This window comes from Echinops telfairi, unplaced genomic scaffold, assembly GCF_000313985.2.
Source record: "Echinops telfairi isolate 266 unplaced genomic scaffold, ASM31398v2 ScPeMD7_7414;HRSCAF=8452, whole genome shotgun sequence".
In the NCBI taxonomy this organism is placed as follows: Eukaryota; Metazoa; Chordata; class Mammalia; order Afrosoricida; family Tenrecidae; genus Echinops; species Echinops telfairi.
In genome coordinates this window covers 1,314,550-1,326,088 of record NW_022111314.1, presented here as the reverse complement: position 1 = coordinate 1,326,088, position 11,539 = coordinate 1,314,550, and the positions used below count along the sequence as shown (strand labels likewise).

Below are 11,539 nucleotides of genomic sequence, written 5' to 3'. Positions count from 1 at the left end.
AGTGGCACAGGGGTTAAAAGTCCGTGCTTCGAACCCACCAGCTGCTCGGCAGAAGAAAGAGCAGGCTTCCCTAACCCTTGACAGCCCAGGAAACCCTCTGGGGAGGTTCTTCCCGTCCTGCGGGGTCACTGTGGGCTTGCTTTTACCAGGCGGTGGGAGAGGGATGCAGGGGCACAGGTGTGTGTGCCATAGCTCACCTGGTCGGCTTGGCCAGCTAGCTGGGACATGCCATCTCACCTCGGGAGAGATCCTAAGGTTTTTGGCTCGATGCATACCCAAGTCCTCTCACTCCTGCTCCTTGGGCAGGGTCCCAGGTCTCCGTGGGGTTGACTGTGCCACTGCACACTGCGTCAGCTCTGGAGTTCCCCTGGCCAGCATATCTGGGGGCAGGGAGCTGTCCCTCCTCCCCAGGCAGCTGGTGGGCTCCCATCCCCTGCCTTTGGTGAGCAGTGAACGACTGCAGACCAGGGCATGTGCAGGGGACCTTGGTGTAGAGAAGCCACGAGGGCTTTCCTGACGCCTGGGCCATGCTCACACGGAACAGGGACCAAGTTCAGGAAGTTAAAAATGGCGTCACAACAGCAGGAGGCATCACGCCGGCCAGACCCTCCCTGTCCACTGCTTGGAGAGCCAGACAGGCAGCTCCCAGTAGTCCACGCCACCGCGGGCGGCCCCGGGCTTGGATCAGTGACTTGTGCATGTGCTGGATGCAGCCCTCCCTGCGGGCAGCGTGGTTTACCACTGCCCAGACAGGACGCCACCGGGTGTCCGTCATTGGCTGGCCAGCACTGAGGTTCCCTCCTGGAACCAGCCACTTCTCTGCTGGTTCCACCACTCAGCACTCCCAGGCCGCACCCCCAGGGTGGGCTATTGACGGACTGCAGTAGCCTCTGCGTGCTCGGACACTCGGACAGATGACCTCCTCTCCGGCCAGCCCACAGGCACACCCTCACATCAAGCCACAGGGCAAGCAGCACGGCCCAGAGGGTTTCCAACCAGCCCCTGCCACCTTAGACTCTCTGAGGGCGAGGGGCTTCAGCGTGCCGCCCACCACGCAGGCCTCCAGGACTGCAAACCCACTGCCCCAGTCCGTGCTGACCGCGGGCCTGGAGGACGGCTAGACCTCTCCTCGGTTTCCTCTGTGGCCCTCTGGTGGCCAGTGAGCCTGCCCCTCTCTGTGACAGCGCTGTGTCCTGCCCGGCTTGTCTGCCTGGGCGCACAGTCCTATGTGTCCTTGCTGGAGAATGGCCGTCAGGGTGGCTTGCGCAGAAAAGAGAGGGTGCCGTGAACAGTTATCCTGTGGGGCCACACTGCATTACCCGCCAGGCTGACCTGTCTGTGGTTCGACAGTTTGCTCCCAGGAGGGAGGCGAGGCAGGCTGCCCCCTCAGAGTCACAGCCTTGGGAGCCCTGTCTACATTCCAGGGGTGGGGCTGGGGGACCCGTGTCCCCCTGGGTGGCTACAGTGTCCTGCCACGGCCTGCAGGACAGCAGCGCCCTCTGGTGGGGCTGCGGGGCGGAGTCTGAGCAGGCGACAGACCCTGCCCGTCCCGTTGTCCCCCCAGATGCTGGACGAGAACCACCAGCTGATCCAGTGCATCCTGGACTACCAGAGCAAGGGCAAGACGGCCGAGTGCGCCCAGTGAGTGCCCTCTCCCCCCACCTCCGTCCTCACCAGGGGCCGTGACCGTGCCTCATGTTGTCCCTCATGCTCCCCACCTCCCACGCCCCCAGGTACCAGCAGATCCTGCACCGGAACCTGGTATACCTGGCCACGATCGCCGACTCCAACCAGAACATGCAGTCGCTGCTGCCGGCTGTGAGTAGGCCACGCCCCCAGGGGACGGCAGTCAGAACAGGAGGCCACGCCCCCAGGGGACGGGCGTCAGAACACAACAGGAGGATGGAGACGGGCCTTCAGGAGGAGGGCGGCTTGCCAGCCTTCCCTTCAGCAGGTGGCCTCTCGAGGAGTGGCTGTGGGGTGGCCAGCAGGTGGCCTTCCAGGGACCCACAGAAGGGCCATTCTCAGAGGGCGAGCAGACACAGGCCACGTGGCCTGGAGCTGCCACCACGGGCTCTTCATGCCACTGGACGTCGAGTGGCAGGCTGGCCTTGGACCCATAGAAAGCAGTGTGGCACTCCCCCTCAGAGTTAAACGTGGAGCTGCCCTGTGGCCCAGCAGCCCCTCTGGAAAGTGGGCACTTGGCATGCAGGGCACCATGCCCACAGGGCCTCACTGGAGCCGTCTGTGCAAAGGCCCGCCGGGGGGCGGGGGCGGCTGGCCCGAGCCTTCCTTGGTGCTGGTTGAAAAGTCCCTTCCAGGGGCTGACTCCGCTCCTCTGGTGACCGAGTTAGTGGTCAGTGTTTGTCAGTCCTTGGGTCCTTGGTCAAACTAGTCACTGCCTGTCACCCACAGCCACCCACCCAGAACATGAACCTGGGCCCAGGAGCGCTGTCCCAGAGTGGCCCCGGGCAGGGCCTGCACCCCCAGAGTGGCCTTGGCGACACCATCGGCACCGGCCTGCCTCCCACTTCCCTCATGCAAGGCCAGATCGGCAATGGTGAGTGTGCGTGTGTGTGTGTGTGTGTGTGTGTGTGTGGTGGTGGGGGGAGCAGGCATGGTCCCAGTCCCTGACACCAGCTTGGGGTGGGCTGGTTCAGATGGGGTGTGCATACGAGGGAAGAAAGATCCAAGCCCCTCCCCCGCTTGTGCCTGAGTGATGTCCAGTGAAAGGGCTAAGAGCGACTGACCACTGCATGGCCACCTTGTGCCTCTTGGCCCCTTCCATGCTCATGGGCTGCTTGCTGACCCACCCTCTGCTGCCCGTGGGCCAGACTCCCTGCATAGCTGCCACCTGCTGTCTCACCACCCCTCCTGCAGGCCCAAACCACGTATCCCTGCAGCCGACAGCGCAGAACACGCTGCCCACCACCTCCATGAGTATGTCGGGCAGCAGCCACAGCTCGGGGCCCGGCTACAGCCACGCGGGGCCCGCCTCACAGAGCGTGCCCCTGCAGGGCCAGGGTGCCATCGGCAACTACGTGTCCCGGACCAACATCAACATGCAGTCCAACCCAGGTACTGCCCAGGGCTCAGAACCACGCTGGCATGCCGAGGGGGGGGGGAGGTGTAGGTGCTGGGTGGCTGGGTAGGCTCCAGCCCTGGCCAGGGAGCTGGGTGGCCAGGCACAGAGGGGAGCCTTGTGAGCCATCCACAAGGACTAGGGGCTGAACCTTCCGTGGGGAGAAAGCAGGCGGCCAGTGCAGTGGCCACCTGGCCAGCCCAAGCAGGTCGCTGTGAATTTTGAGGAGCCCGGGTGTGGGCAGTCCGAGCAGAGAGGGCCCGGGGCACCTTGTGCGAGTGGCGGCTCGGACGCACGCACAGTGGAAGCCCCTCACGTCACCCGCTCTGCGCTCAGCGTGAGGGAACTCACCTGCGGCTCATGTCTGCGGTCCCCGCCCTGCTGCCAGGGCCCTGCAGAGCAGGTACCTCCACCTTTCCTTGGACAACCGGCCACAGATCACATCTCTAATTACCAGGAGGAGACCAGGAGCTTTTGTTCTGAGAACGGGGTGGCAGGCCTAATAAGTTCGGGAATCTCTGCTCTGGATGATTCTGCTCAGAGGCAGGGGGTTGGACAGGTCCATCAGTGAGGGTCTTGGGGACGGTCAGGGCTACAGGAAGGTGTGAGAGTGGTGGGTCAAGAGAATTGAGATGTGAGGGTCAGGTCACCAGGAGGTCATGGGCACAGGAGGGCAGCAGGAGGGCAGTGGGAAGCACAGCAGTCGTGTCTGTGAACAGCCCCTTGCTCTGTGGGCTGGGGTCCCTCTGCGCCCAGCAGTGCTCCGCTGAATATCATGTGAGCATGGCTTGGGGCAGGCCCGTGGTGAACGTGCCCAGCTCCTGCGGCCACTCGGGTCTTTGGTGTCCACAGTGTCCATGATGCACCAGCAGGCCGCCACATCCCACTACAGCTCGGCGCAGGGCGGGAGCCAGCACTACCAGGGCCAGTCATCCATCGCCATGATGGGCCAGGGCGGCCAGGGCAGCGGGCTGATGGGGCAGCGGCCCATGGCACCCTACCGAGCCTCCCAGCAAGGTGACACCCACCACACGGGCGCCCCCATGTGCCCTCGTTGGGGGGTGGGCGCGGGGCTCAGTGGGCTTGTGTCCAGGGTGGTCCTGCCTGGGTAACGTGTGTCTGGCCCACAGGCTCATCCCAGCAGTACATGGGCCAGGAGGAGTACTACAGCGAGCAGTACAGCCACGGGCAAGGCGCCACGGAGCCCATGAGCCAGCAGTACTACCCAGACGGTGAGTGTGGGCTGCGGGGAGTCTGTACCTTTCCTCGTCCGTCCATGAAACCCACAGCCCCTGGCGCTCCCGGGCAGCACACCTCCTTCTCCAGCCTTACCGGGACAGGAGAGAGTCACCAGCGGCATCAGCCCCAGTTGGGGTGGGGGTGGGGGGGTGCGGTCAGCAGACAGGCCTCCTCCCTCCAGCCTGCCAACCAGCTCTGACCAGCCATCCCCAGGCACTCACTGGTCTGTAGTGCTCCCAGCCACAGTTCCCTGGGGAAGTGACAGATGAGGATCAGCTGGGGGTGCAGAGCCCACAACCAGGTCTCCCTCCGGCCCTTGGCCCCTCGAGCTGGCCCTAAACAAAGCTCTGTAGCCCCACCAACCGGTCCTGAAGGCACCCCATTCTGTCACTTAGCCCCTGCCAATGGTGCGCTGGCCCTGTGGGTTGGCACGCCCGCTGTGCTGTCTGCTGGCCTCCGGTCTGTCACTGCTTCACACCGTCTTGTGCGGCTCCGAGTCTCGGCTCTCTCCCCAACCCCTGGGCTTAAGAGGCTCTCAGCACGGGACCCTGTCCCAAGGGCGTCCTCTGCCGCAGGCTCTTCTTGGTGATTGATTGTGAGGTCTCCTCTTCCCGCTCTGGGTGACAGAACTGACCAATCCCCTTATCAGGCTTTCATGCCCCTCTTTGGCATTGCTGGCAAGCTAGCTGATCCCCTTGGGGGTGGGGCACAAGTGCCTTATTTGCATGGCCCCACCCATTTGGTGGGCTTTACAAGAACAGGCTGCTAACCACACAGTTAGCTGTTTGAAACCACCAGCCTCCCTGGGGGTGAAAGAGGAGGCCATCTGCTCCCAGTGCAGTTACCGTCTCAGAAGCCCACGGGGCGGTCCCACCCCGTCCCACCGGGCAGTGAGAGTGGGAATCGTCCAGGTGAGGGATTCCAAGGGCGGGCCTGGCTCGGACGTGCACCTGCCTGTCTGAGCACACTTGAGGGTGGGCATGTGAGCTGCGCTGAGAGCCGGCAGAGGCTTCTGGAACACACTGCTGCCACCTGAGACCCTTGCCTCCTTTCCCTATGCAGCTGCAGGAGTGGGTGAGAACGGCAGCCATGCCTGGTCACGGCCCTCCCAAACCTCCCTGTTGACGCTCTCTCCACATCCCCCAGAAGCCGTCTCTTCCTGGGGTGCTGGGAGGGGGGGCTTCGTGGGGGAGGTGTTCACACCCACCAGCACCTATCTCCATGGAGTTTCCCTCCCCGACTGTCGAGGGTTGCTATGGGTTGTTACCGAGACCATGGCAGTGGACACCACTGTGGGCTCCCAGCAGGGAGACCCAGCCTCACCGCAGATGAGCAGGGCCCTGCTTGCCCTGCTCCACAGCCACCCAGGCAGACTTGGCTGGGTGGTGGTGCTGGTTGTGGGCACAGGGCGGCTGTCTCTACTGGGCATTCACTCCATTTTCACACTGGACAGAGGATGGCCCTGTCAGAGCAGGAACTGAAGCGTGGCCCAGCGAGGCACTTCCTGGGGGCAAGCTCAGACCCAGGGAAGTGGCCTTGGCCTCGCAGGGTCTCACCCTGACTGCCGGGACCTGCTGTGTCCACTGACGGCTGCCTCTGTTTGCCCAGGCCACGGCGAGTATGCCTACCAGCAGTCGTCCTACACGGACCAGAGCTACGACCGCTCCTTCGAGGAGCCCACACAGCACTACTACGAGGGCGGTAAGCTCCCAGAGGCCTGTGGGGTGGGGCCCTCCCCTCATCCCAGCGGAGAGTCCACAAAGAGCGGTTGACATGGGAGCTGGGAAGCTGGGCTCACCTCGGAGAGCATGTGGCACCGGCTCTGCCAGTACCATGGCCTGGCACACATGACCAAGCTTTCACCAGGCATGTTGGGTGGGGGCTCTGCCCATAGTCTGTCACTGGCCGTAGCTCCAGCCGCCTGACTGAATCCTGGCTCTTCACTGACTGGCTGTGTGCCTCGATGTCCTCATCGGGCAAAGGGGACCCGTGGGCACTTATCCAGCCCTGTCGAGTGTGTCTGGGAGGCGCGTGTGCACACTGCCCAGAGTGAGGGCCTAGCCCGTGAGAGGGCCTTTCCCAGCGGACCCTCGGGCTGGTCCATAAACGTGTAAGAGTGAACACAGCCACTGGTGTCTGCCGGGTTTGTGCCCACCCCTGGACCCCTGCGCCCCCTGTGCACGCCCCGCCCCCCACACACACACACACACTCTTCTCCCTCCCGCGACCACACTGAGCGGCTGCGCGCAGGCTTGTCCCTCACGTCCCTGCTCTGGGCTCGCTCAGTGTTGCTGCCGCCACACCACCGCCTCCCACAGACGTGTCACTCCAGCAGCAAGGCAGCGAGTCCGGAACTAAGGGGCCGCTGGGCTGCTTCCTTGGGAGGCTGAGGGAGACCGTCCCATGCCCCTCTCCGCTCTGGTTTCTGCAGGAGATCCGCAGCACCCCCAGGGGACGAGGCAGGCATGGCAGTGCCAAGGGGCACTGCTCTCTGCCCCTTGTGAATGACTCTGCCACCCACACTGGCCTCTGAGAGCCGACGGGAGGTGGTGAGGTGCTTCCCAGGTGCATGGTCAGTTTGGTGAGCCTGGCTGCCCGTGGTTTGGGGGCACTTGGCTCTGTTCTCTGCCCCCTTATCTGGTACATCACATGACACACAGTGCTGTGTCGATTTCTCTCTCACGAACATTATAGTCCCATGCGCCAGCAGGACCACGTGTCAACTGATTCCATTCCCAAGACCCTATTTCCACATGCGGTCCCACCCGCTGGGCCTACCGGTAGCATGTGGGCATCCCTTCGGTGGGGGACACAGTTCAGGGCAGAACAATGGGGCCAGGCTGCACGTCGCTGAGATAGTCGCTCTCTGTGTCTAAAACAAGGAGGAGGAAGTGTGACAAGATGCCTGGAGCAGCTCCGAGGCTCCGGGAGACTCGGCCCCTCGCCGACGGCCAGCACGGCACACCTCTCAACGGCCGGCAGCGGCCAGCAGGGCAGCTCTGAGCGCTGGTCTCCTTCCTCCTAGGAAACTCCCAGTACAGCCAGCAGCAGGCCGGCTACCAGCAGGGTGCAGCCCAGCCACAGGCCTACTCCCAGCAGCAGTACCCCAACCAGCAGAGCTACCCCGGGCAGCAGCAGGGCTACGGTAGGGCCCACCCTCGGCCTTGCGGCCTGCGCCATCGCTGGAGGGAGGGCACGGTCTTTATCTCTGTCGTTGTGAACTGGGTGCAAGTAGTCACAGCGACTCACTTTCCTGTCCAGGAGTTGATACACGTTAGCTTCCTTCCTTTCGTCACCGGGGTCCCCGCGGCACAGCCCTCTTCCCCACCCACCCAGCCCCCTCCAGGGCTTCCCGTCTCCTGTTGCAGGCAGTTCTCCAGCCCTTCTGCCTCCTGGGCTGGGCAGGGAGGTACCCTTGGCCTCAGCCACAGCACATCTGGAAAACTCAGGCCCTCCCGGGCAGGAGGAGACTCGGAGCTCAGCTCCTGCCATTGGGGCGGGGTGGGGGCGGGGGACACAGGCAGGGCTCTCAGTCGGTTCACACTCTTGGGGCTGGTGCCGCACGCTGAGGGAGGACCGCACGCTGAGGGAGGCCCGCACGCTGAGGGAGGACCGCTCGATGAGGGAGGACCACCTTAGCCCTTTCCCAGCCTTCCACTCAGAGTCCGTGCAGGCTCTCCGCACCTCAACGTTCACAGGACTGCCTCCAGTTCATGTGACTTCAATTAAGGGGCCTGGGTAGAAGCCGCCAGGCTGCAGACACGGGTCCCGGACAGTCGGGTGTGGCGTAGTCAGTACAGAGGTGCGGGAGTGCAGGAAGGCTTCACAGGACAGGGTGGGATTGGGGGGTGGGTAGTGGCTGGTGGAGCTCCTTGGATTGCATGCCCAGGAAGAGCGAGTGGTCTTTGAAGCCAGCAAGCCCTGCACGGTGGGTCACAGGGTCTTCGTGTGTTCCTGCAGGGCCTGCCCAGGGTGCCCCTGCGCAGTATTCCAGCTATCAGCAAGGACAGGGACAACAGTATGGGACCTATCGGTCATCGCAGACAGGACCCTCCGCACAGCAGCAGAGGCCGTATGGTTACGAGCAGGCAAGGTTCCTGGGTGCTCTCTGCTCTGGGGATGCAGTGGTGGTTTCTTGTGGCTGTGAGGCGCGATGAGCTGGGGCGAGGGGTCTGGGATCTCCGCTCTTCCAGAATGCTCACCCCACACTAGAGGGGCTGCACCTCCCATCTGCAGGTGCGGTTCCCCATTCTACCCGCGGGCTCTCCCTGAAACAAGCCACTGTTGGGGCAGGCTCAGCCACTGAGCCGGAGCCCGAGAGCGTCCCTTCCCCCTCTCCCTTGTCATTGGGGCCCAGAAAACCACTGCACCAGCAGGAGGGGAAATCGTCCAGGGCCGCAAGGGTGTCCTGTCATCCCGCTGAGGGGCCAGCAGGCTGGGGCAGGGCAGCTAGTGTCTCCACCCTCCCTGTGTGCGGGAAGAGGGGGCGCGGGCTGCTACACGCGCTCTTTGAAAAGTCAGTCATGCGTCCTCATCTCTTCCAGGGCCAGTATGGGAACTACCAGCAGTGAGGGGCACCAGCTGTCGGGCACCCGCCCTCACAACGTGTGTCCGTCTGGGCATGGATGGGCCTGCAGAACTTCTGAGAGCCGTGTACTCGGACCCCCCTCCGCCCGAGCAGCGTCTCCATGAGAAGCTTCGCCTGTCGTGCTGGGTGTGGTGCCTGCTGTGCTCGCTGGCACAGGTGGTGCCCCACTGGTGTGACACCCTTGGTGCTGTGACAGTGTTTGTCGCTGCGGTGTGGAGGCTGCCCTTGTCCAAGCCCCTCATCCACATTCCCAGCTAGCTGTAGGGGTCACTGGTCATCAGAGCACTCTGCCGGCCATGGAGACGGAGACGCTGCGTCCTGTGGCACACGGCGCCTCGGGTCTGCCTCCGAGCTCGTGCTCCCCCGACGAGGGCTGTGGACGTCTCTCACTGGCCAGCGGAGGCCGCCTCTCTGGTCATCGCGGTGTGTTTGTGTTGGGCAGTTGCAATCACACCACGTCAGAGAGGCTGTGAACAGTGGTTTGAGGAGCTCACCTGTTACCTGGGTCTCACAGGGACGCGATTTCCCAGACAGTGTATGTGTTTGATTAAAAAGCTCGGGAGCGGTAACTACGTTCCAGTAAGTGGGCAGCCACAAAGCCCTCGGGCGGTTAGCAGGCCAGCCCCCAAGGGACCCAGAGTCAGAAACCACTCCCACTGGGGATGGAGTATTTACTACAACCCACTTCTAAATTTAGAGAGAAACTTAAAATTTCCCAAATCGTTGGCGAGTTGTTTATATGATTTTTCCAGGACCCATGTGTTCAGATCAGCAAACAAACTTTCTTTTCGGGTGTCTGAAATGTCCGTCGCCCTACCCTGTTCCTCAGGAGGGCCTCTGTGTAGAGCATTCGGGCCGGTTGTACGTCCCTGGGCCCACCTGCCCCTCCCAACGCTGCAGGCGTTCAGGACGGCTCACTGGGTAGGTGGGGGCCGGGGCGCCTTCGCTGGCATGCCCACTAGCGTGGAGAGCACCTGTGTGCCGGGCTCTGCTGAGATGATCATCGCCATGCTGCCCAGGAGTCCTTTACGAGCCCAATGCTTCAGGGAAGTCTCGCGTCCCAAAGTTGCCAAGGGAATGCAAAATCCACCTGACTCCGGGCCCGTCGGCCTCTGGAGAGTGAGCTTTTTTTCTCTTTCATGGATCAGCTTCACCTTTTACCATTAAAGGGCAGCCCTTGTCCAGAGTGAGGTCCTTCTGTACATCTGTTTCTTTGCTTGCATTCTCCCTGAAGGTTGACACTGGGGTGTGAAAATAGTTACGGTCCCTGCACAGACCCACCCCAGCCCCCGCACAGTGCCGAAGTCCTGGTCTAGGACATGTGCCCTCATTCAAGGGATGTGGTTTTTGGTAGGCACTTGAGTATAAAACCCTGAACACTGGTAAAGGCTTGAACTGCACATGCCCACACCAAACGGCTGAGGGGTTTGGAAATGCTACATGAGGAAGATGCCAACGGGCTTATCTCGGGGATCATCTCCCTCGGCTTGTTCTTTTCCAGAGAATTTTCATGTAACCAATTTGCAAACTCAACCTGGAACTCAGATTTTCCACTTAAAACGTTAAATAATTTAGAGAACTGTGAAAATAGCATTTATTTTTATTCCTTGCTAATCTGGGAATATATCTTTTGTGTGGTTTTTTGTTTGTTTTTAAGTGCTGTAATACTTTTTGGAGGAGGGAAAAAAAGAACACGTAAAAAATTTATCCCAAAACTTCCATGTGAAATATCTTACATTAAGAATTCCTTGAATGTTGTGTATATATTTAAGAAAAAGCACTTTGCAAAATAGTTTGTACATTTATTTCCTAACTTATACATGATTTTGGTGTTAATATATTTGACTAATAGCAGAACGATTATTTAATGTGTTGTCTGTTTTTATGTACTGTTGTACCGTGTGGGGACAAAGTGAGGTCAGCAGTCTTTTCATTAATTGCAATGATAACTTCTGTAATTCGAATGTTTGAAAAAGGCTTCGGCCAAATGATTCGTTCGTGCAGTGTGGTTGGCTGTGCTTGTTTGTTTGTTTTTATGACTACTGTGGAAGACCAGGGAAGGTGGGGAAGAAAAGCCCTTTCTCCCTCCACTCCGACACCCACCGCGTAGTGAACTTGAGAAATCTCGACCATTTTTCCAGAAGTGCTGACAAGTTCCCGTTGGTTGAAAAGCTCCCGCGCCACTGTCTGTTGCTGAACTTGGCGCGTGCGCGCGCCACCAGCAGTGTTGCTGTGAAGCCGACTCCTAGGCCCCTGGGGAGCCTTGCCGCGATCTCGCCGTTGGAGGAGGCGTCGGCACATGCGTGTAGGCTTGAGTTGGGGCGTCCATTCAAAGCTGTCAGAAGGGGAAGGCGGCTTCTTGTCCGCCCTACATTTTTTAGTCATGATTTCATGTCTATTTATTGAACAAGTCAAACTCGTCTTGTTGTTTGTGACTATGGTACTTTTTAAAGCCGCCCCTCCCCCGTCAGTTTGGTGTAGAAACGGTTTGCTTTGGTGTACTGGTTAATAAACTGGTTCTGCACAAGCCGTCCCGTGAGTTTCTGTGCGGGCGAGGGGCTTGGTGACCGGCCAGCAGCGGCCGGACGCACTGCCGCCCAGCCGACGCCGGCTCGCCGCTGCCCTTGACG

At 61.0% G+C, this 11,539-nt stretch overlaps 2 protein-coding genes across 2 annotated transcripts in view; both read left to right on the top strand.

Moving 5' to 3' along the window:
* The first annotated feature begins 1,495 nt into the window (after positions 1-1,495).
* SS18L1 (SS18L1 subunit of BAF chromatin remodeling complex) lies at positions 1,496-8,982 on the top strand. Its single transcript, XM_004716049.2, has 10 exons — positions 1,496-1,641; positions 1,734-1,818; positions 2,416-2,560; positions 2,881-3,078; positions 3,935-4,099; positions 4,213-4,314; positions 5,930-6,022; positions 7,347-7,466; positions 8,282-8,409; positions 8,866-8,982. The coding sequence occupies exons 1-10, from the start codon at positions 1,565-1,567 to the stop codon at positions 8,890-8,892; spliced, it is 1,140 nt and encodes a 379-aa protein (XP_004716106.1). The 5' UTR covers positions 1,496-1,564; the 3' UTR covers positions 8,893-8,982.
* Positions 8,983-9,205: 223 nt separating this feature from the next.
* The window catches only part of MTG2 (mitochondrial ribosome associated GTPase 2), a 12,315-nt gene continuing 9,981 nt past the window's right edge, over positions 9,206-11,539 (top strand). Inside the window, exon 1 of the mRNA XM_045296935.1 lies at positions 9,206-9,332. Coding sequence (XP_045152870.1) covers positions 9,206-9,332 — 127 coding nt within the window. The remainder of the gene's footprint in view (positions 9,333-11,539) is intronic.